Consider the following 22,271-nt stretch of genomic DNA (forward strand, 5'->3'; position numbering starts at 1 on the left):
CCAGATACCCCCAGATTTCCCCTTAAATCCCATTGGTTGTCTCAGTACCACATGTCCTTGCGGATGCAGTCACTGGCAAGGGAACTGGGGCCAACATGATTTGATTACACTCTTCAGGGGTTATCTATGAATAAAATTACTTTTCCCTTAATTGCATAGCAAGAGGATTACATCTGAAAGAAACTTGGGGCAGGTTAGGCAGGGTCTTGTAGGCTTTGGTAAGGAGTTGGGACTTTTGTTCTAAGTTCAATGGGAAGAAACTGAAGATGTTTAAAAATTATTTATTTTAAAAAACCTTTTTATTTTTTTTAATGTTTATTGTCGGGGGGCGGGGAGGGGCAGAGAGAGAGACACACAGAATCTGAAGCAGGCTCCAGGCTCTGAGCTGTCAGCAGAGTCTGACATGGGGGTAGAACTCACAAACTGCAAGGTCATGATGTGAGTCGAAGTCGGATGTTTAACCAACTGAGTCACCCATGCACCCCAAAACATTTTTATTTTGAAATAATTTTATTTCAAATACAGTTAATTCCCTATGCTGTTCACCTAGCTTCCCCTAATGTTAACATCTTTGATAACCATAGTATATTGATCAGAACTGAGAAATTAACACTGGGAGATTACACCACTATGCAGATTTTATTCCGATTTTGTCATTTTCCACCAAGTTGTATTTAGTTGTCATGTGTCTTCAGTCTTCCCTAGTATGTGACAATTTCTCCGTGTTGATGGTTCATTGCCTTGACACTTTGGGAGAGTTCTAGTCAGGTATTTTAAAGAGTATCTCTCAATTTGGGTTTGTCTGCTGTTTTCTCGTGATTCCACTAAGGCTGTGAATTTGGGGGAAGCATACGAGAGGTGATGTGCCCTTCTTGTTCTATTATTTCAGGGAGTATATGACATCAGTGTGACTTATTACTTGTGATGTTTGATGATCACTTGGTCAGGGTAGCATCTGCCAGATTTCTCCACTGTGATGTTACCGTTGTTACTTTTCTATGCTCTGTTCTTTGGAAACAAGTCACTAAATCCAGTCCACACTCGAGGGGACAGAGAAACTGGAGGGTTTTAAGAAGGGCAGTGACAAGAAGGGATTGGGTAAATAAATGATGGTCGCTGTGGAATACACTGCTCTAAGCAGTACAGACCTGGAGCTGATGGTCCAGTGAAAACCGTGCATCTTAAAGACAGTAAGTAGCCTTTCTTGTGCCCTCCTGTTTATTGTCGTGGTCACCTTTTTAAAAAAATTTTTTTTCATGTTTATTTCTGAGACAGAGACAGAGCATGAGTGGGGGAGGGGCAGAGAGAGAGGGAGACACAGAATCAGAAGCAGGCTCCAGGCTGTCAGCACAGAGCCCGACACGGGGCTCGAACTCACAGACCGAGAGATCATGACCTGAGCCGAAGCCGGACCCTCAACCGACTGAGCCACCCAGGCGCCCTGAGTCATGGTTCTCCTTAAGGAGAATGTCATACGATCTAGGAGCTTGTCCCAACACAGCAAATGTACCACCTGGCAGGTCTTCTGGGGAGGGCAGAATTTCCTTTCCCCCACATTACCAGCTCCAACAGGCTGCCCTGTGTGCGGCCCCACCCCTTGCAACTTCCCCCTCCATACACACACACACACACACACACACACACACACACACACTCAACAGGCTGACAGGGCTCCTGTTTTTGACCCCTAGCTTTCTTGGGAGGGCAAGCAGAGGGTGTGTCTCTTGTGGTCCAGGTGAGGTTTGTGGCTGGGTGTGTAGAGCAGAGCTCTCAAAAGAAGAGGTGGAAACAAGAGTGGTAAGGCTATAAAATGAAATGCCATGCAACACCACCTGTTAAAAAGGAGAAGGTGGAACCGTAGAGATAGGGAAGGAAGTCCATGTGTGTGGTGTGGAATGGTGTTCTGAGAGTGATCCCGTATACGGTTTGAAGATGGAAGTACAATGTCTGCACATTATTTGTTAAATAAATGAATGGTCTACTCCAGAATGTCAAACTGAAACTGGGAATATGATGGGGAGTTTTATTTTTTTCTGTTGCTTTCCATTTTGCAAGTCATGTTATTTTTAAAAAAACCTATTTGACTCTTTCAAATATTTTTCAAAAATTAGGTACCACCTTGATTCTTTTTCCCGAAGCTGATCAGTAATAATTTTTCTTATACTTGCCTGGTCTAAGCAGTGGATGTTCAGTCTAAGAACTGACCATTAACAAACACTTCTGGTAACTGCATTTGTTCTAGAAGGGCCAGAAGAACCAAATGGCATTAGTTCCTAAACTGGCTTCCTCTTTTTCTCTTTGGGGATATTCTGTCACAGGCAAGTGGTGAAGGGAGCTGGGAGCTGGGAGTTTGCCAGATTCACTTTTGCAAACTGCTGGCCCCAGGTGCCTTCACAGTCCATGAGTGATTCTACAGCCTGCAGACAGGGCTTCCTCCTATGCAGCTAGGGCTCAGGCCTCCTCCGTCATGTCAGCCGCCCCCAGTTGGTGGCCCAGACACCCTGCTGATGCCTCTTCCGAGTGTCCACTGGGTGGGCACGTGAGTAGGAAAGCTGGGGCTCAGGAGTCAGGCCTGTGTGACCTTGGGCACATGACATCATGGCACATGACATCTAGAGCCCCAGTGTCTTCATCTGTAAAATGGGGGAAGATACAAGTACTAGTACAGAATGAGGATTAAAGTAAAAAATGGATAAAAAGCAGTTGATTGGCATGGTGCTAGGCATGTGATAAACACTCAAGTGTCAGCTGTATAAGATGGAGGCTGGTCTTATTATTCGTATCATTATGATTATATAGTGGAAATGCTGTGTCCTCTCATGTGGCTAGCTTTGGGACAGAAATAAAGTCTGAGGCCACGTGTTCACTTGTTTTTTACTCTCCTTTCAGTATATCATTATTTGATTACTACATTTGACAAATATTTATTGACTGCCCCTCATATGCCAGTTGCTTTGCTGGAAGCTTTCCAGTGGATGTGGGGTATATTGAATACTGATCCCCTAGATGTTTGGGGGCAGTGGGTGTACCTTGGGGAGGACAGAGAGAACCTGTGGACTCTCGTGCTGCTGCCCATCACTGACAAGAGACCTTGTTGGTTTACCTGAGTGGCCAGTTTCTCTGGGTGCTGTGACGAAGGCCAGGCGGCACTGATATCACGAACCAAAGAGGCCAAGTTTCACACTGTCACAGAACCCATCCTCTAGTGGGGACAAGACATGCTGTGAGCAAGTAAACAGGTCATCAAATCGCTGCGTATCGCAGAAGTGGCAGGAAGAACCAAGTAAAGATTGGAGAAAGAGAGTTGGGGTGAGATTGCAGGGGGTGATTACTGACAATATCATTACAGTTGAGGTCACTTTTGGGGGAATTTTTGAAGGAGACACTATAGATGGGCGGATAAATGCTTAAAAATCACGAACTGATTTCCTAGAAAGAAAACCTGGCTTCTGTTCTTCACAGCTAACCCGTTGTGTGACCTAGGACGAGCCACTCTCAGGATCTTCCATCCCCATCCATAAAACGGAGGTGGGTGGATTGGACTAAGGATTCCTAACATTTTGGACTAGTCACATGCCCCTCTGAGACTGGAAAGCACAAACATACAGAAATTTATCTAACAATGTCAAAGGGTTCCCTTAACCACCCACTCCCAAATTCTGGGCTACGGACCTCCATGACCTTGGATGTCTTTTCTGGGATTAGGACTCTGGTACCTGTAACTGAGTGATATGCCTGCAGGGTGGGCAGCCTTAGGAAGCCTCTAGATGCGATTTGGGACGTCGAACATGGTTCGAGTTAGAGTGCCCAAGAGCGCCAGCCAGACTTGATAGCAGTCAGCATCGGGGGTGGAGAGCTGGGCAGGTAATCTAAAAAGAGAAGCACGCTGGACTAAGAGACATCATGGGACAAACATGACCCATGCCGGCGGGGACCCTGCCCAGTTTGCAAAAGGCACTTGCCTTTCAGCTCCGGCCAGTTGTCACCATGGGGAATGAGGGCTCAGAGGCGCCAGCTATTTTTATTTTTTCAAGAGAAGCTTTATATCTGGGTTTGGGAACATCTTATTTTTCAAATGACGATAACCAACAGTTTTCAGAAACACTGTGGACCAGCAGTTAGTGACTTCCTGCCTCCACAGTCCAGGCTGTAGGCTTAACATGGAGAAACTGAGGCTCAGAAGAGAGCCAAATTCCTCTTTTCCCTGCTGTCCCACGTGAGCCCCATTTTGATCTCTAATAGTAGAAACAGCATTTATCAGTGTTGTGCACAGCCACTATCTCATCCTTCAGCTGTTACTACAAGGGCAAGGATTCTCCCGGGGTTACACTAGTGAAGATGACAGGGCAGGGACCTGAGCAGTAGGGACCATAAGGCTCAGTGCTCTTTTTACCACATTGCTCTGAGAGGAGTGGCCTGTGGGGGTGGCCCCAAGGCTTGTGCCCACTCTGGGAACTAGCTCTGCCTGATGGACACTAGTTGTCTAACTGGATTAGATCCAGCACCTCCAAGAGCCTTAGTCCAGGGCTGGCTGGAGCATTGCCTGGACAGTCCAACAGTAGCCTGAGGGATTGGGAGGTGCACTGCTTCTAACACGGGCCACCCCTTACCTTTGTCACTCTCACCTCCACCCTGACCACTTTGGCTCTCTGGTCTGTGCCCCATCCATCTACTCCAGCACTGGCACAAAGAGGAACGTGCCTTGGCCCCTGGACATGCAGAGGAGCGGTCTCTGCCCTTCACCCTGTGTGCGTATCCCTCCCCATGCAGGTGCACCGGCCCCATCCACCCAGGCCACACTTGTGAATTATATGTGGCAGCTTACAGCCTCCTCTCTCCCCTGTTGGGTTCTCGTCCCTGGCTACCACAGCCCAAATAATTCCATAGTCTGAGGATGCACCTCCTCTCTTGATGGCAGAGGAAATCAGGCAGGCTGGCCAGGAGCAGTGTCAGGAGGGTTCTTGTAACGTCATGTGGTAAGATCAGTTTGAAGATGTGGCCTCAATATTTTATATGGGGTGTTGTGGTGCGGTGGTTAGACCTGGACTCAAATCTCTTCTCAATTAGTCTGTGTAACCTTGGTTAAAGATCACTTACTCTGCCAACGGGTACAGAAGCACAAGTGCAAGGAGACCTTTCTGGGAACATAGGAAAGTGTCTCAGGGGAGGTAGTATTTGGGTTGGGTTTGGAAGTTTGAATAAGACCTCAGCCTGCAGTGCACAGGCTCTGGAGGCAGGCCCACCACTTACCAGCTGTGTAGCCTTGGGCAGATGACTTAACCTCTCTGAACCTCAGTTTTCCCAACTATAACATGAGACTGATTATGTCATACCAACTTGATTATTTTCAAGATTGCAGAGGACAATGCGGCATCTTTGCTTAGCAGCAGTAGCTTTTGTAATGATGTCATAAGGCCACTTGACTTATCACCCTGTGCAGGCTTCCCAGAAGACTGTAGGTGTTCCAAGTACTGATCTCGTTTAGAGTGTCATCTGGAACTCCGTTATCTTGCTTTGTAGACACTGAATGTTTTTTGTGGAGACTGACAGCACTCCCCTCACCAAGCCAAGGGAGAGGAGTCAGTCAGAAGTTTACCTGAGTCCCTTCAGGTACAGGAAAGAAAGGGGCCAGACCCAAGGGAGAAGGTGGAGAGGAAGAGAACAGGGAGGGTTCCAAATCTTGCAACAGTTAAATGTTAATGTAGGTGTCGGCATAGGAAGTGTCTTCTAATGACAGAAGGAAACGAGGGAGTTTGTCAATCATCTCCTGCTTAACAGATACAGATGTATTCATAATTATCCCTTGCCTCAGGCCTTGAGGCCCAGGTGGGCTCCAGAAGGGCCTGTGTTCCTGCCAGACAAGAGTCCTTAAGGAATATCATGTAGACAATTGGAATGCCATTTATCGCACAAAACACAATAAAACCCTGAGCTCTCTTCCTGTCTCAGAGACCCATAAATTATGAAAATTATACCTGCCCCAGGCCATGGACATATTGTTTTATTAAAGTTCCGATGAATAAACTTCAGGCTCTTAAAAATGTCCTCTCGGCTTTCATCTGGCACACACCTCCAGCGTGGAGCTGTCTGCCGGGGTGCGTTTGATTACCTCACAAATGTACTTTGGAAAGTGGAACTCATTTCAAGGTGCAGGTTCAGCAGGCTGGAAGGGCCAGCTGGGGAGCGGCGGGTGCAGCTTGGGGCTGCCTGGCCAGACTACAGAGTTGCCAGAAGTGGGGGTGGGGGTGGGGTGGTTTTTTTGCCCCTAGAGCAGGGATACCCACCCTCCCCATCTCTTGGTGGAGTGGGCACCAGGCTTGTGGTGCCCTCTTAGGAGTATGCGGTTATCGGCGTGGAGGGTAGAAATTCTGCTTCTTCCCCCTTATTTTAAAATTCAGTCACCAGGGTCTATCTAGTCTATTGTCTGCTTCTGACCCAAATTGTGCTGCTAAACCCTCAACTCCCCGTTTTCCTCATCTACCCCCAAACAGGTGTTGGGCATGTGACCACATGTCGAACCTCAGTTTCTGCACCTCTAAGAGGGAACTAACAATGGTGTCTGCCATGTATTGTTCAATTTCTGGCAAAAAGAAACCATTCAGCAAATGCTAACCATTATTACCCAAAGCCATTTCATAAGCAGTCAGGAAGGGAAAGACAAGGGAGGCAAATGTGGAATTTTTTCTCTGGACAGGAGTTTTTAAAATACAAGTGTTTGTTCATTCAAACAATATTTGGATTGAGGAGATGCTAAGCACCCAACACCCTGTGTAGATTTTTATTTTTAATCCCCAAACATTAGAAAACAACATAAAACCAGGGGCAGGCCAAGCGTCAGGAAATCCAAGACTGAACCAAAGCCTGGTATACAGCATTCGGGATTGAGGTGATTAAAGAGAAAAGCATCTGCAGCGGGACACTTACCTGGCCAGCACAGGAAGATTTTGGAGCACAAATTATTCTTCGTCCATCATCTGGGAACGGGGAGGCTACATGGTCTCATCAGGGAGACTGGTGCCTACCTTTTATTAAAGTTCTAGAGCAGACAGGACCGCAGTGACTACAAACATCCTTTGTGCTCTTAGGCACTAACCACGGGGTCCTTGGAATGGGTTTGGATATCTTAAAGAGGAACCTGAGGCTTGAACAAAGAATTGGAAGATGCCTGTAACTGATGACCTCAGAGAAAACAAGATCTGGACCCAGGGCTTCTCACCCTCTCTGTCCATCCCTCTTGTCTTTGTGTGCTTCGTGGCAACAGGAAAAAAACCAATAATCATTCAATTCCTTGTCTTTCAGTAAATAGGCATGTATTCACATGTTCACAATAAAAAAGTTCCCCCAGGTCCATAAACTGAGAAGTGACCTGGTCTCTACCAAGTTTTGAGGGGGTGGGACAGAGGAAACAGGTGGCAGGTACATCAGAAGGGCAAAGCCAAAGCATTCATTGGATGGAAGCCTTCAGAAGCCAAAGGAACTGCTTTTATATAATATCCACCACTCTGGTGGTCATAAGAAAACCACCAAGCGCTTTCCAAAAGGAAAGTTACAGAATTTTTGTGAACTGGGCAGGTCAGATGACCCTTTCCCACTTCCACTGCCTCTCTGAGTTTTGTCATCTGTGGGTTACAAATACACGCCTGCGTAGGGGAGGATTTAGCAGCACCTGGCAGAAGTCAGCTTCACAAGGAAGTGAACAAGGGACATTCTGGCACAAGGAGCCCCCTCCCTCTGCCCCTTCGTCTTGCCAGAGCTGGGGTACGCGCTTCCACTTGGTGTTTTTGACAAGCTCGGGGTCTTGCTGGGTGAGGAGGTCGGGGGCGTGAACACACAAACACATGAGAAACGGCAGTCCTGTGTATATTTAACAATATATATTTATATATATTTTCTAGATCAGTACATTCAGTTTTTAACTTGTTTTTTTTCTTCACAAACAGAAGAACTCTTACAATAGTAGACTTTCTAAAATAAATACTATTAAAATAGAGCTTCAAAATAAATATTCTATACAAAGGAAACCTTCTGTGGTAACTTTTGTTGTGGGGTGAGAAGGGGCTACAGTGAAGAGGGAAAATGAAGTAATAAGAATGTGGTGGGGTGGGAACCTCGAACAGCTTTTGTTTGTAACACGAAACCAAACTGTGGGGCAGAGAAGAGAAAGCAAGGTAGACACCACACGGGAGTTACCCACAGCAAAAAATGGCAGCGCAAGATTTGTCATCAACTGTCACAGTAAGCGGAGGGCAGGAGAATGCTCACCGAAGGTATGAGCCAGAAGGCCGGTCAAGCTTGTGAGATGCCCTAGTGAATTGTATACAGTGCAAAGTTGTGCGGCCCACACTCTATCAGACATCTCCTGGGGCAACGGGTGGAGAATATGGAGCTTCGAGGCGACGGGATCTGGGTGTTTGGTTCCAACCAATACTTTCCATGTCGTGCAACCTTGGGCAAGTCATTATCTAACTGGGTCACACTCAATGTACGTTGGGGACCCACGCAGACTCCACAGCACTGAAAGGACTAGTTGACATGTCACCTGAAGGTCTTCTGTTTCTGTTGTTGAAGGGGCCCGTGCCAACAGCAGGGATTGGTCTTTACCTCCTTCCAGCCAAGAACTGTGAGAAGCCTTGGTTGCACCCTGCCATCCATCTGGAAGGGTTTTGCTATTGCAGAGCCAGTTCCCCAGGGTTTCTTGGAGTGTTGGACCTTCACAAACCCACCCTCAGGGCAGGAGCAGCCAAGGTCCACTAGGACACGTCTTAGACCCACGCTTGTGGACCCTATCCCCAGTTGGAGGCAGAACCACCACCCACCCAGGCTGAACAGAAGCGGGAACCAACTGGCTCTTTTCCAAAAAGGTCAAGACGAGGCACAATCCAGCCAAGCCAGCCGTTGGTGACAGAAACAATCAGCCGGAAGCAGCACCCACCAAAACGTGTTCCTCAGTGGACCTCGAATGGCCCCCGGGAAAGCCAGTTTCATTTTCTTTTGCCAAGAAGCTGAGAAAAACATGCCAAAGACTTGCCCTGCAACAGAGCTGGGAGAACCAAAGTTGCTACATGGCTTCCCTTTACCATGGAGCACAGGGGACCCCAGGAGCTTGGCACACATCCATCTAACAGGTGAAATGCAAACCAAAAGAACAAGCCAAAATGGGGAAGCAAAAAAGTAAAAAGAAACCCAAAACCAGAAAAATCCGTGTTTATAACTATGTACACAAAAAGTCAGGGTTCATCAGGGGTCAGGAGGCTGTTTGCCAGGAAACAGGGTCTGTGTAGATAGAGGGTCGTGGGGTAAGGTGTGTAGTTTGTGTGTGTGTGTGTGTGTGTGTGTGTGTGTGTGTGTGTGTGTGTATACACAGCTTATGTAAATTCTCCACAGAATGGGTGTGTAGAACACCAAGATCACCAAAGTGCAACTTGCCATTGGGTCAAGTTCCCCATGGAGATATTTTGAGAGAGGGACCCTGGGAAAGGTTCTGAGGCCTCGCCAACAAGAGTGGACGCGTGCCCTTCCATTGTGGGGGTAACCTCTGCACACCTATTCTGAGGAAAACATCTCCAGTCCCTTCGTTACACATCTGATACATTCAATTAGAAGAAGTGGTTGGTTGAATGTGTTTTTCCTACCATTCCCTCCTATTTGTGCAAGAACATCCATACATCCATCACGACTGTGGCAAGGGTAGCTACACGAATCAGCCTTAGAAAACGCAGATGCGATATTTCCTATTTTACAAGCTAGCAAACGTTATATAAATAAAGCCTAAAATGATTAAGACCCTCCCCTCCTTTCCTCCAATCAATAAATACCTACAGTTACGATGAACTTATTCTAAATCATAAGATGTTACTACTAGTCTTCAAGGGAAACAAAAAAAGTCCTAGAGAAGCAGTGGGTACATGCCAATCACAGCCACCTGCCTCCTTGCCTCCGTCCTGGAGGTGGTTCTGTTCCTACAGAACAAACTGGAAACGCTGTGCACGCTCTGCCTAACACACTTCCAGTTTCACCTGGGGTAGCTTTTCCCACCCAGGCCGCTTCCTCTCATGGGGGTGGGAGGACACACAAAATACCACACGAAGCAAAGACCCCCCACACAACAACTGGGGAGGAAGGACCAGACACAATATAGCTTTTGCATGCAACAAGTACCTACCCACTGGACGTGCTGCGCTGAGTCCTTTAGCACCTTGAGAGAGAGAGAGAGAGAGTTGCTACGTCTTTGGGGGCTGTTGGGAGGGGGTGTTGTGGCCATGCACAGAAGCAGGGCTCAATCCCCCAAGAAGCCCCTGGAGAATCCCCACCCCCCCCCTGCTTTCTTATTCCCCCGCCAGGGCTTCCTAGCACTAAAATAGACTCTTTTTTTGTCATCTGTCTATTTACATTAAAGATACAGACACATCACTGTACACAAAAGGCTATGACAGCAAGCAGCAGAATCAGAAGAGAAGGAACCCACACCCAGCTCGGCCCTACTGTTGCTCTGCCAATGGGAGGTGCTGTCTCTCTTCTTTGCTGTGAAAATCCTCTTCTTGGTGGGAAGGGGGATTGTGTTCCTTGAGGTTGCTCGCCCCCCAGATTTTGAAATCAGCCCTTCCTGGGGGTGGCCCAAAAGGAAGCAAAGTGTTTTATTATTATTTCTCTTTAAAACACCGTTATAGCATCTGGTTTAATTGTTCTATAAAAACATAACGACTGGATCCAGAGACCACAGTCTCAGACTCATTGGCAAAATGATATTTGGTCTCGCATGTGCCGCCCCGGCCTTCTCTACCCGTGAAATTTCTGGAAAGGATCTAGGTAGAGAGAACACGGGACGCATAGTGGCAGGTGAGTCTGTGACTCGGTAAGAACCGAAGGACGGTGTTACGAGCTGAACACCCCCAAGAGTTAGTGATGAAGCTGGAGGGGAGGAATGCACTGTGCAGTGGCTCCTAAGTCCATCTGTGGCTCCAGGGAGGCAGAGCGAGGAACGAGGCCTGGACTCCCTGGCTCTCAGGGGCTCCCAAGTATATACAACAGGGATCACCAGGGTCTTCTCCGCCTTCCCCAAGGCGTTAGGGCAAACTGGGGTGGAGAAGTATGAAAGTCAGGGCTCCAGGGGTCTTCTTCAAAGGTCCCCTGCTCACTCAGTAAATGATTCCTCCCAGGCAGCCAAAGAGAATGGAAGAGTAGGGGGAGAGGGGGAAGGAGGAGGAACTGGGAAGGCATTCAAGCAGCCGCAACTTCCGGATATGTGTCCACATCTGTGTTCCGTCTTCTGGAAAAGAACACCCCCCCCCCCCCCCCCCCCCCGCCCCGCAGCCACACCACGCCCCTGCCACTGTCTGACACAAAGTTCCGGGACCCTGAAAAAAACCCAAAGTGCTTCTTCATCCTTTTGGGGAAGAGAGGGCGGGCGGTGGTGGTCTTCATTTCTTCAGAAGCTGAGGATGGGGAGTGGGGCAGACCAGCAAGGTCAGCCTCAGGACACTAAAACCTCTGGCCTCGCTGTGGTCTTCTCAGGTGTCAGAAGGGAACCCAGTTCCAGGGGTAGCAGCACGGGGGCTTCGACCCAAAGTGTCAGAAAGACTTGTCCGGTCTGCTGGCCTTGGCGTCGCCGGCGGCTGCCTTGCAGATGACGCTGTTCGTGTGCTTGCAGCGACAACCAGGGCGGCGCAGGCGGTCGTAGCCGCGCTGGGCCAGCTTCACGCAGCCGGTGGCGGGCAGGTAGCAGAGTAGGCACGGCAGCACCAGGGAGAGGGCGCCCATGAAGGACCAGCGGGCGCAGCAGTTTGAGCGGGAGCAGGAGCAGGGGTGGTCAGCGCAGGAGCCCTCGTCATCCTCGTTGGTACAGTGGTAGAAGATGCCTTGCACCAGGCACATGCAGGTGCCGTAGTTGACCAGGGTCTGGGCTGAGCACAGGCACTCCTGGTTGCAGACCCAGCAGGAGGGCAGTGTCCGGGGTGATGCACACTCCTTGCACTTACACTTCCCACAGGCCTCGCACAGCAAGAAGTGCTTGTCTAGCTCCGGTGGGACTGCTGGGCCCTTGAGGTCCAGTGGCTTGCAGTGGATGGCCTTGGGCTGGATGCGCACAGCCCTGGGGGAGGCCTGGTCGGCCACGGGCGGTGGTGCCATGTGGTCTAAGAGACGCTGGTCAGAGGACGTGCTGCTGCTGCTGCTCACAGAGCTGGGGCGCCCGCTGAAGGAGATCCAGTGGTGGGTGACGTCCTGGTCACAGCGGGCCGGCGTCGGGGCCAGCTCTGGGGCCCCACCCCGGGTCCGCTTTGGGCCAATGGGGGGCACCAGGCCGGGGTTGTCTATGTAGTCATTCTCCACGTGGCTGGTCTTCATCTGGTCGATGGGGAGGATGGTGAGTGGGTGTTGGAGGCGGCCGTGGGGCATGCGGCTGTCAAGTAGGGGCTGGACCATGACTGAGCTGGGAGTCAAGGGGACGCTCTGTGGGATCGGGGGCTCCATGGGGCTGGAGAGGTCCTGGACTGTGCTGAGGAACAGGCTTCTAGGGGCCCTAGGTGGGAGGTGGGGAAAAGGAAGAGAGAGCGGATTCCAGGCATCAGTACTTGGCCTGTTAACACCCCCACCCCCCATCAGGTCCTTGGGAGTCCAAATGAAATAGGAACCCGATTCCCTCAGGAGTCTCCAGCATCCAGGCTTAGATGATTAATAATAACAATTAATAGCAAGTGGTAAAAATAACACTTATTCAGCACTTAATGTGAGCCAGGCAGTCTCCTAAGCACCATATATATTATGTCATTGAGTCCTGGACTCTTCACCCTAAAATGTGACTACTATTATTATGCCTTTTCTAGTTACAGAAAACTAATGTTCAAAGTAACTTGTCCAAAGGCACACAAAACTATGAAAAGAACTCGGCAGGAGTTCAAACCTAGCCCATCCGATCTCATTCTTGGAACTGTGAAATACGCTCCATTTTTTAGCGAGTTCAGTGGTTATACACACAGGCTCTGGAATCAGATTCAAGTTTGAATTCTCACCCCTGCCTAGCAGCGATGCTAGATATAAGGTTCTGTAACCTCTGTATCTTTAGTTTCGTCGTCTGTGAAATGGGTTCTTGTGAGAAGTAAATGAGAAAATGCATATCCAGTGCCTAGCATCTTGCCTGGCAGTAATCTGTCACTACCCCAGAGAGCAACAGTGTAGATTTCCTGAACACCAAAAGGACTTTGTGCCAAGCATCGTGCTGAGGATGTAATGACCAAGACAGATAGCCCCTGTGTGCTCCCATCGTGTATCAGCTGGGTAAACAAAACCCTTTATTCCAGTTAGTCACAGAAGGAAGGGCTGCATGTGATGCCTACACATCCAAGATATTAACTTATTACCAGCACTTCGAAGAGCAGCAACCTCCAGTGGCTAATAACCCCCGGCTAGGTGCACTTCTGACAACTTGGATGGGAAATCCTCTCGAGGGGCACTCACATCACCCATTTCCAAGTGCTGAGCTGAACATTCAGCCTAAATGCTATTTACTGGAATAGCTAAGCCAACTCTGGATCAGTTTCTAATTTCACCGAGAGAGTGCAATTTTAAGTTGGAATCTGGCCAGAGATTCAACTGCAGTGCCTGACACGGAACCCCAGGAAGTCACTTAAATCAAAGAGCGGAAACGGCTTGGTTCAAATTTAGAAAGTGCACATTGTTTTCTATTAGAAGTGCCATTTCCTCGCCTGCTGACCTTTACATTCGGAATTCGGCTGGAGATCAATTTAAAGAAATAGCAGCAGAAGGCCAAGACCTCTGCCCAAGGGGACCCGGTTTGGAATCCAAGAGAATTAGACTCTGGGAAGAGTCCACCAGGGGGTGGGGGTGTGAGACAGGACACGGTGTTGGGTAGAAGGGAAAGATAATGGTCTTTAAAAAAGGAACAGACCTTTGGATTAAGGTGTTACAGGGTATGGTTTAGTAAATGCTTGTTCGCGATGCTAATAATGTTGTTTAGGAGAGCTGACCCTGCACTTCTGCTGTGAAGTTCATCTGGCCTCAAAGGGGATGCCTGAGAAGGTAGGTGGTGGATAGGTTTCCACTGCCACTTACCCCCCCCGCCCCCCCCTTCCAAACTGGGTACACGGCAGGCCCATCCCAATAGTCCAGTCACACCTTGCCTCAGGTGACTCATCCACATTTATCCATGTCTACAGTGAAGGGGAAAAGGCATTCAGGGCAACTCAATATTATGGTTCCCTCCTTGGAAACAGTTCAGACAGTATCAGAAATGGTTAAATTGTTGGCAGAGGGCTTTCATAGATGCTTTCTAACCTGTCTAAAAGAAAGAGCTAGCTCCAGATGCAAAGTTCACGAAGTAGATAAAAGGGAACTTATCCACAGGGTTCTCATCTGTATATCCTCTACACTGCAAATGCAGAAAAGCATGAAGTCTTTTCTCTAAGGTTCAGTGTTCAGTCGATGGATATTTCCCATTTGCACAGGGCCATGTACTATTGGCTTTGCTCCCGTGGCCCTACCTACTTAAAAGATGCTGGGATTTCTGTGCAGTTTTTCTCATGTTGGAGAAAGTCTGCCTAATGGCAACACCTGCCTCCTATCTCCACATTCCCTTCAGATGTAGGGGGAGTGAGCATCTTCTTCAAATGGGAGACTTTCCTGTGGCAGAGTTAGCTTTAAGTGTCTGGTGGGTCTGCCACGAAGAATGGTCATTTCCCAAGGCAGCCTCCTGTGGGGAGCCCTGTGGTCAAGGCTGGATCGGGGGTGGGGGTGTCAAATAAACATGTCTGGCACAGTTTTTCCAAGGATCAGGCCAACCACCCAGCAGAGTCCACTTATTCTTTGCAGGGGTTCCATAGCCTTGCTTCTAGAAATGGGTTTGGGGTTGACAGAAGAGGGTTAGGAGACCCTGGGTCCACACCATAGGGACTTTGCCTGGAGGAAAAGGTGTGACTGAGCATAAGAATGGAAAATGTTGACAGAGGCACAGGAGAAGGATCTCTGGTGCCAGCCAAGAGGTGCTGCAGCCAGAACCCCCTAAGACAAAGCACAATTTCCCTTATTCCAGAAGCTCAGGTCATGAATACCCAGGGTCCTGCCAACAAAACTGTCAGTGGCAGTTTGAAGGCTGTGTTGTCCCATGTAGTTGGGCTTTTTGTCTCTTAGGACTGGGGGCTGGGACTTGCCATACTGTTGGAAAAAGTAAGGGAAAAGAAGATTATCCACTCCTCTTTCCCCAGTTCTATTCCTGGGGCTCTTAAAAACAGACACATTTTTCTGTGGGTAAAGCAAAAGGCATGGGCAATGCTCAGGGATTTTGATAGGCCCTGGAATCAGAAGGCAGATTAATGGAAAAGTCCCACCAGGATGCCAGGGTGGGCGCAGCGCCTGCAGGCAGTGGGGATATTGGCATTTGCGGGCTCCCATCACTCTCCAGAGGTAGCTGTCAACATCTGGGCCTGTTAGTTGGGGCCAGACATGGGGTTGGGAGCTCAGTCCACGATGACTCAGCTCTCTTGGGACATGCTGCATCCAAGATGGCTCCAGCAGGCATGATATATCACAACTCTGATGTTGGATTCCTTCCGGCCACCAGCTCAGCAAAAAAACAGTGGCTGGCTCAGAGTTGTACTGCTCAAAAACCTCCTCAGGCCTCACTGCCTCCTCACCTCCCCATTAGCAGGGACTTCCACAGGAGGGTTGAATTCATTTGGCTGACAAAGAAAAACTACTTCCCGGGCAGCCTGTTTGATAACCCCTCAGCATAGCTAAATGAAGTCTCAAAAAAAAAAACCAAAAAAAACCCCCAAAAAAACAAAAAAACCCAACAACAACCAAAAAACCCAACCCTCAGTTGGTTTAGAAGATCAAGCTCTACTCACTGGGACACACCCATCCTCCAGTCTAAGCAATGCTGACGGAACTTAAGTGCAGTTTAATATGTACTCTCTGCTTCCCCTGCAAGGAAGGAAGAGATTTATAATATAAATAGGAGAGAGGAGGCTTTGCCTCATTTAGGCTCTTTGGAAGACTGATGGCCAATTTGGAAGACTGTGGACAGAGAAACAAAGCCAGCACTCCACTTAGGCAGAGAAGCACCTCTATCAAGTTTTAGGTGGCATTATTATGGATTAGCATGAGGAAACTTTTACCTCCACTCACAACTTCTCATAATAAATAATAATAATTGTGGAAAGAGCGGATATTTATGAACATACCTTCATGTCAGGCTCTCTGCGCTAAGCCCTCAGTGATTTTCTCATTTAATCCTCACACCATTACCTTGGAGGATAACACCCATTTCGCAAGGAAGAAATGAAGAATAACGCTGGTAGGTGATGAGGGCAAGATTCGAACCCACACAGGGAGAGGCTCCAGAGCCTGCAACGTCAGCCCCACAGCCCTGACCAACAGTCAGGGGCTAGGTATTCATGTGAAGACAGGAAAGCACCAGTCACTTTCACAGCTGTGAATTCTACTAGTCCGTCTCCCCCTTCCCCCTGCCCAGTCTGGCCACTAGCCTTCGGGAGCCTCATCAGGCCATCCGCGGGCTCTTAACCAAACCAGCAGGGAAATGAAGCCAGACAGGGGTTACATCAGATGGGCCCCTAGTTCAGGGAATTGTCACTGTTCAGAGTGGAGGCTGGGGGTTTGAAATCTGTCATTACAGGAGGCTCAAGTTACCTTCGTTTCCACTTCAGTTTTCTTTGCCGTCTCATACACCGCTACTTTACTAAGTGTGTTCATTTTTATTTTTCGTAGAGTCAGATGGGTCTCACCACAAAAGTCCCTAAAACGAAGCCCTGGAATGGGAGGGAATCCCCTCTCCTTCCTCGTACACAGCTGAACTTAAATTAAGGGTCTCTAGGGCACTTTCTCGGATGGGGCTTATTGGTCCAGGTCTGTGCGGAAGGGAAGAAATAAGAGGAAGCCAGAAGAGAGTCCTAGCATACTGAATCAGCAGGATATGGAAAAGCCCAGAGCACAAGGTCCTGTCTTTGCCACTTGGTGGTCTGTGGCGTTTGTACCTGTGGGAGGGGCTGAGCATCAGGACGCAGACCTTGCAAAGCAGGCTGGCTGAAAAGAATTAAGTGGCGTTTTAAATGCCCACACCACCCATCCACCCTTCCCCTTGACTTACCCTGGGAAGAGGAGTTGGGAAATACTTGGAAAACCTGACAGTTGTGCTTTGAAAACTATAGGTCAGCAAATGACAGACTGGCAAGAGGCTCTGAATGAATGGGCAATTTCTGCACCATTCAGTCTCGGTAGCCTTCTCCCAGCGAAGGCTATTTAACCCTTTATCAGTTCAGAAGAAAAGGTCTCTAGGCTGCAGGGAGCCTGCCCACCAGTACCACTTGGTTCTTTATGACAACATCCCAGTTTAGTTAATTAAACTCCAACCAGATAATGACTTACTGCTTCAAAAAGACTTTAAAAGGTGTTTTGGGGGGGGGGGGGGTGGTGTGTGTGGTATAAGGAAAGCCAGGGACCTGCCTTCCCTGTACCCCACTGAGGAAGACAGTCTCTGCATCTCTGCTGAGAACTGCCCCTGTGGGCAAACAAAGCACTTCCGCAGTTGGATTTGTCCAATTGTCCAAGAACCTTGCTGCTCTCCCATCCCTCTCAGGCACCGGGCACCAGCACTAAGGAGCTCACCTCTAGCCATAAACCGTTAGAGATCACAAAAGAAAACAGCTGCTTTTCATCCCTTTGTCTCAGCACCAGCTAGCAGTTCCCAACCCTCTTCTCTTTCTCGTCCACAACGAGTCAGCTAGCACCAAAGGCCAGCACAGGGATAAGCTGGAAAGAGTCCTGCTATACTAGGCTCTGGGCTGTCCTAGGTGGCTTCAAATGTTGGTTTCACTGTATTATTAACCCTATAATCCTTGTCTGCTCAAATTCCTTTAAAGAGGTAATAGAAGGCAAGAGTGAGGAAAGAATGGGGCTAGAAGCAGCCTGTTAGCCATCGGCACAGTTTGGGAACTCCTGGCCCACGTTGAAGCTTGGAGGGGACCAGAAACCTAGACCCCAAGGGAAGGCCCCCCTCTCACGGGCACCAAGATCATTTATCTCGCTATCCTCCACCATCGATTTCTAATAATAGACTCTAAAAATAGGCTTTAGCTTACTCCTGGGATGGGGCAGGAGATGACTATCCCCTTCTCCCATCCAGAAAAAGACTACCGGACAAGGGAAACCACTCTTCTGCAAATGGCCACCTGCCCCAGAAGGGCCCCTTCCCTCCTCCACTAGATCCAGCACATCTGTGCTCCTCCCCCAGTGCCCTTGCTTCCTCCACGGACTGTCCTTGGAAAGAACAATCATGATCACAGCTGAATGGTGGAGCCTCTTAAACACAGCCACATGTCCCGGATACATCCCCAGCCTTGTCAGCTGTCCGGATCTACAGGGTGGCCCCAGACCCTTGAGAGCCAAGAATACCCCACCTCTTACATCATGCAACACCCCACACCTCCTGTGTAGGGTGTGGCTCACTTACAACCAGCTCCTCATCCTAGGTGCCCAGTAGTGATAAGCAGCGCAGCCCAGCCCCCTGGGGAAGTTTCTTCTCGCCGCACTCTGCAGATGGAGAGACCAAGGCCCAAGATAGCAGGTTTTCTAGCCAGTCATCTGCTCCCACCTGGCTGCTAACTTAGTCTGGAAGGACTAATACACTTCTGTATGTTGCTCTTCATCACCTCTTCCTCTGGCTCTTTTGAAAGAGCAAAATTGCCCAGTAGGGCACTGCTTTCCCTTCTATCAGGGAGATCCAGGTTGGCCAGGAGATGGAAGCTTTTCACTCTCGCCCTCGCCACCCCCCCCAACTTAAGAACGCTTTGTCTACATCCCAACTCCAACATTTTCAACTATATCCCTAAATTCAGAGGTTTGTGCAAGAATCCTCTCAGTGTTCCTCACAAAGGAACTTCCAAATCATTAGCGGTGAGATGACAGGCACCCTGGATTCAGAACTACATTAAATGCCTTAACTCTCTAAGAGCACAACTTCTCTAATGAAAGAAAGGGGGCTCCTTCCCAAGTTCCCTTGTTCCAAATAAGGAGCTGTACCCAAAAGGATGCCCTGAGGAAAGAAAAATGCCTCAGGGGGCCCTACACTGGGGAGTAGAGGTCGCACCAAGGGACTCAGCATCAGAATTGGAAGAAAGTCCCTACGTGTTCTCCCAAAGTATTAAGCAGAGTAAAACACCTCAGGGGCCACTTCTTGAGGCGTTAATGGATGTCTTTTCCTCCCTTTATTTTTAAATCACTTTTAAATTTTGCTTTGAATGCCTGCTTTCATTTGCTATTCAAATCAGCCAAACCTCTAGGCAGAGGCTACGTCAGGTTTACCCGAGTGGGGGATGGGGATGGGTAGGTAAAGAATATGAACTGGACAGAGGGTGAAATTCCAAAGAGCCCCATCTCGCCATCTATTCTGGAAGGATTAAAACAAAAAGGACATCTGTGAGCTCCAAATGATCCCCGTCCCCCAGTTTCTGTCCTGCTTTAGCTAGGAATGGTTCTTGTCTATGTTCTATCTCCTCCCACCAAGCCCAACCAAAACTTTAGGAAGTGTTGCCATTTCAAAATGATGGTAATCTTGGAAAAGGTCAGGGGAACGAGGATTTCCACTTTACAAAAAGGGGAAGGACTCCTGGGTTCAGAATCTAAAAAAGGAAAATAACTAAGATGTCTATGAAAAGTCTTCCTCACTTTAACTGACAAACATTTGTCCAACAAGGAGATTTCAGAAATCTGCCATCAAAATGCTCCCTACCAGGTACTGGGCAAATGCATCTCAGTTGGTCAGTGTGTGCACTGCTCACATTAATGGATTTGCCTGAAGCCTGCTGGCAAGGGAGGTTGCTCCCAAGGGCTGGCAAAGGGAGGAAACTCCATTTCACACTGGACAGGTATACATCTTTCCCACCCTTCTGCTGAGACTGAGAGCTAAAGGGGTCAACTGCAGCCCTCCCTTTCCTAGTGCACCCCACACCCACATACTAAAGTAAAAACTGAAAATTCCAGATGTTTATGCTCCATTCGTGTGAAGATCCAGAGAACTCTAAACATTGTGAAATCACCAGTGCAATATTGGGTAGGGCGTCAGGCCAGACTGAGCTTTATTAAGAGATTGATAAGGCCATATTTCCTCAATACTCTAGGCCTTCACCTTCCAGCTTTGTATCCCCCAGAGGCTCATCAGAAAGACTGGAGAGCCTTGGTCAGCTCCCACCCCTCTCCAACTGGAGAGAATCACGCCACTGATTTGGAGGCATTCGGAAGGTGGGGGTTCCCACTGGATCTGGGTACCCCACTGAACCACACTTTTCCTTTCAGCACTAACCATGTTTGGGGGGGTCCTCGGAACCTCAGTGTGCCAGAGCACAGCCTCCTGCCCTCACCCAGACTTGGCAATATGGATGCCCATCCATAGCTGCTAAATGAGGCAGCCAGCAGCTCTCCCCTCTCCTCACCATCCAGCCCCTCCAGCCCAGTTTGCTTCAACGCCCAAGGCTCAGCCTTCAAGCTGTGCAACCATTTTCGCTTCTCTTGCCTTCTCTGCCCACAACCCCCAGCCCCAATCAAAGAGAATTGGGAAATCGTCTTCTTGCACAAGAGTAGCTACTGTCTAAATGCCTTTTGATCGTCTGCATGGAGGGGGAACTGGGCACAGCTCTGGCCCCAGTAATGAAGCCAAGCTTCAGCAACCCTGACTGCCCAAAGCCGCCTTTGCCCCCCCCCCCCCCCCCCCGCCTTCTTTGCCCCTGTGGCTTTGGGAGATTCGGAATTTTCAGAACGTACCGTCTGTATCTTCCTCTCTTCTCGGTGATGTCAAGCCTGGTACCACCAAGAAGGAAGGAGGGAAAGCGGGAGCCTTATCTCTCCTACGCACGCAACCTCTTCCTCCAGCTCCCACACGCCCGGCGTTATGTAAACGCACCTTCAGCCCCCACCACAGCCCCAGCGCGGCCCGGCCCCAGGGCCTGGCACAGCTCGGTGCCCCGAGAAGGGAGGCACGAGGAGGCCGAGGTGCCTCTGGCCCTGCAGAGGCCGGGAAAGGGAAAGGCAACTGCAAGGCAGTTGCACAGCGTAAAATGCAGCAGCAGAGCAAAGGTCAGACGGCGAGGAACCGCCTCGCCAAAGAGAGGGAGCAGAAATGCCCAGTCCCGGGCCAACCCCGTGCTGACCATCGAGGGGGAGGCAGAAGGGTAGAAAACCCAGTCCGTCACGGCTCCGACGGGAGAAGAAAAACCTACGTCGAGCATAGGCCGCTGCAGTGGGCTGGGAAGATCTGGGCAGAGCTGGCACCGTGGGCACGGAGCCCGGGGTGGGCAAGCCGCCCAGGGCAAGAGCGCCCGCCGGACCCAAGAGGTGGCTCCTGACCGAGCCCAGAGCCTCCTGTTCCAGCGCTCGAGGCGGGTGGTGGCAGGAGGAGGGAAGAAACCAGGCCAGAGGCAAACTCCCGGGACACGCACGGGGCTTCCTGAGTCGCAGAGTGGAGAAGCCGGGCTTGGCAATGCCCCGGGGTCGGAAACTCCGGTGCCAGGCTGTGAACACCCCCGGCGCCGTGCCGGCCCAGCCGAGGGCGTCAGGGAGCTGCGGCACACCGCAGTGGCTCAGGGAGGCGCAGGGAGAGGAAAGGAACACTGAGGCGCGCCTAGAAATAGCGCACCATTTGCCCCAGCCGAAGGGGAGGTCGCGTCGCGGCTCAGAGGGGGGCAGTTTCGGATCCCGAAACCTGCCAGGGACTTACTTTGAGGAGCCGCAGAGCCATAAGCATTGCTCCACGCCTGTATAAATCTCCGAACCCGGGCGGGTCAGACGCTGCTGTCCTCGCAGACGTCGGCGGGAGAAACCGATAGGACTCCTTGCGCTCCGCAGCGCCAGCCCCGCGCTGTCAGCTCCTCTCGCTGCCTCCGCGGCGGTGTTGCAACCACTGCCTGGGAAAATGGCTTTTTTATGAATGGGAGGGAAGGGAGCTCCAGTGCGCACGCGCTCCGTTCGCGATTCTATGAATGGGTGGGCACAAGAGACCCCGCGCGCGCATGCGCCGCGCTCCTTTTTTTATGAATGGGGGGCCGGAAAAGGACTTAACCCCTGATTGCTGGGGCTGACTCTAGCTCCTCTGAGGCCGTCGTTCTTTTACAAAAAGGGGTGGAGGTTGTTGTTGCCTTTTTTTTTTTTTTTTTTTTTTTTTAATGAATGGAGGGCGGCGGCGACTGCTGCAGCTGGCTCAGCTGCGCGGGCTGTACCCCCTCCCAGCCTGCGAGAGGAGGTAAAGGCCACCT

At 49.9% G+C, this 22,271-nt stretch overlaps 1 protein-coding gene across 2 annotated transcripts; it reads right to left on the reverse strand.

The window, feature by feature from the left end:
• Positions 1-7,852: 7,852 nt before the first annotated feature.
• Positions 7,853-21,954, reverse strand: SPRY4 (sprouty RTK signaling antagonist 4). 2 transcript variants are annotated; one of them, XM_015063391.3, is made up of 2 exons: positions 21,737-21,954; positions 7,853-12,517 (listed from the first exon to the last, which is right to left on the reverse strand). In XM_015063391.3, the coding sequence occupies exon 2, from the start codon at positions 12,466-12,468 to the stop codon at positions 11,569-11,571; it is 900 nt and encodes a 299-aa protein (XP_014918877.2). In that variant the 5' UTR covers positions 12,469-12,517; positions 21,737-21,954; the 3' UTR covers positions 7,853-11,568. The 2 variants fall into 2 exon arrangements, with proteins under 2 accessions (XP_014918877.2, XP_026898514.1); XM_027042713.2 differs by lacking the exon at positions 21,737-21,954 and adding an exon at positions 20,785-20,919.
• Positions 21,955-22,271: the final 317 nt, after the last annotated feature.

Source organism: Acinonyx jubatus, chromosome A1, assembly GCF_027475565.1.
Source record: "Acinonyx jubatus isolate Ajub_Pintada_27869175 chromosome A1, VMU_Ajub_asm_v1.0, whole genome shotgun sequence".
NCBI classification, from domain to species: Eukaryota; Metazoa; Chordata; class Mammalia; order Carnivora; family Felidae; genus Acinonyx; species Acinonyx jubatus.

Bases quoted from the DNA above. Each gene is read 5' to 3' on its own strand.
- SPRY4 (XM_015063391.3), bottom strand. From the start codon at position 12,468: ATGGAGCCCCCGATCCCACAGAGCGTCCCCTTGACTCCCAGCTCAGTC.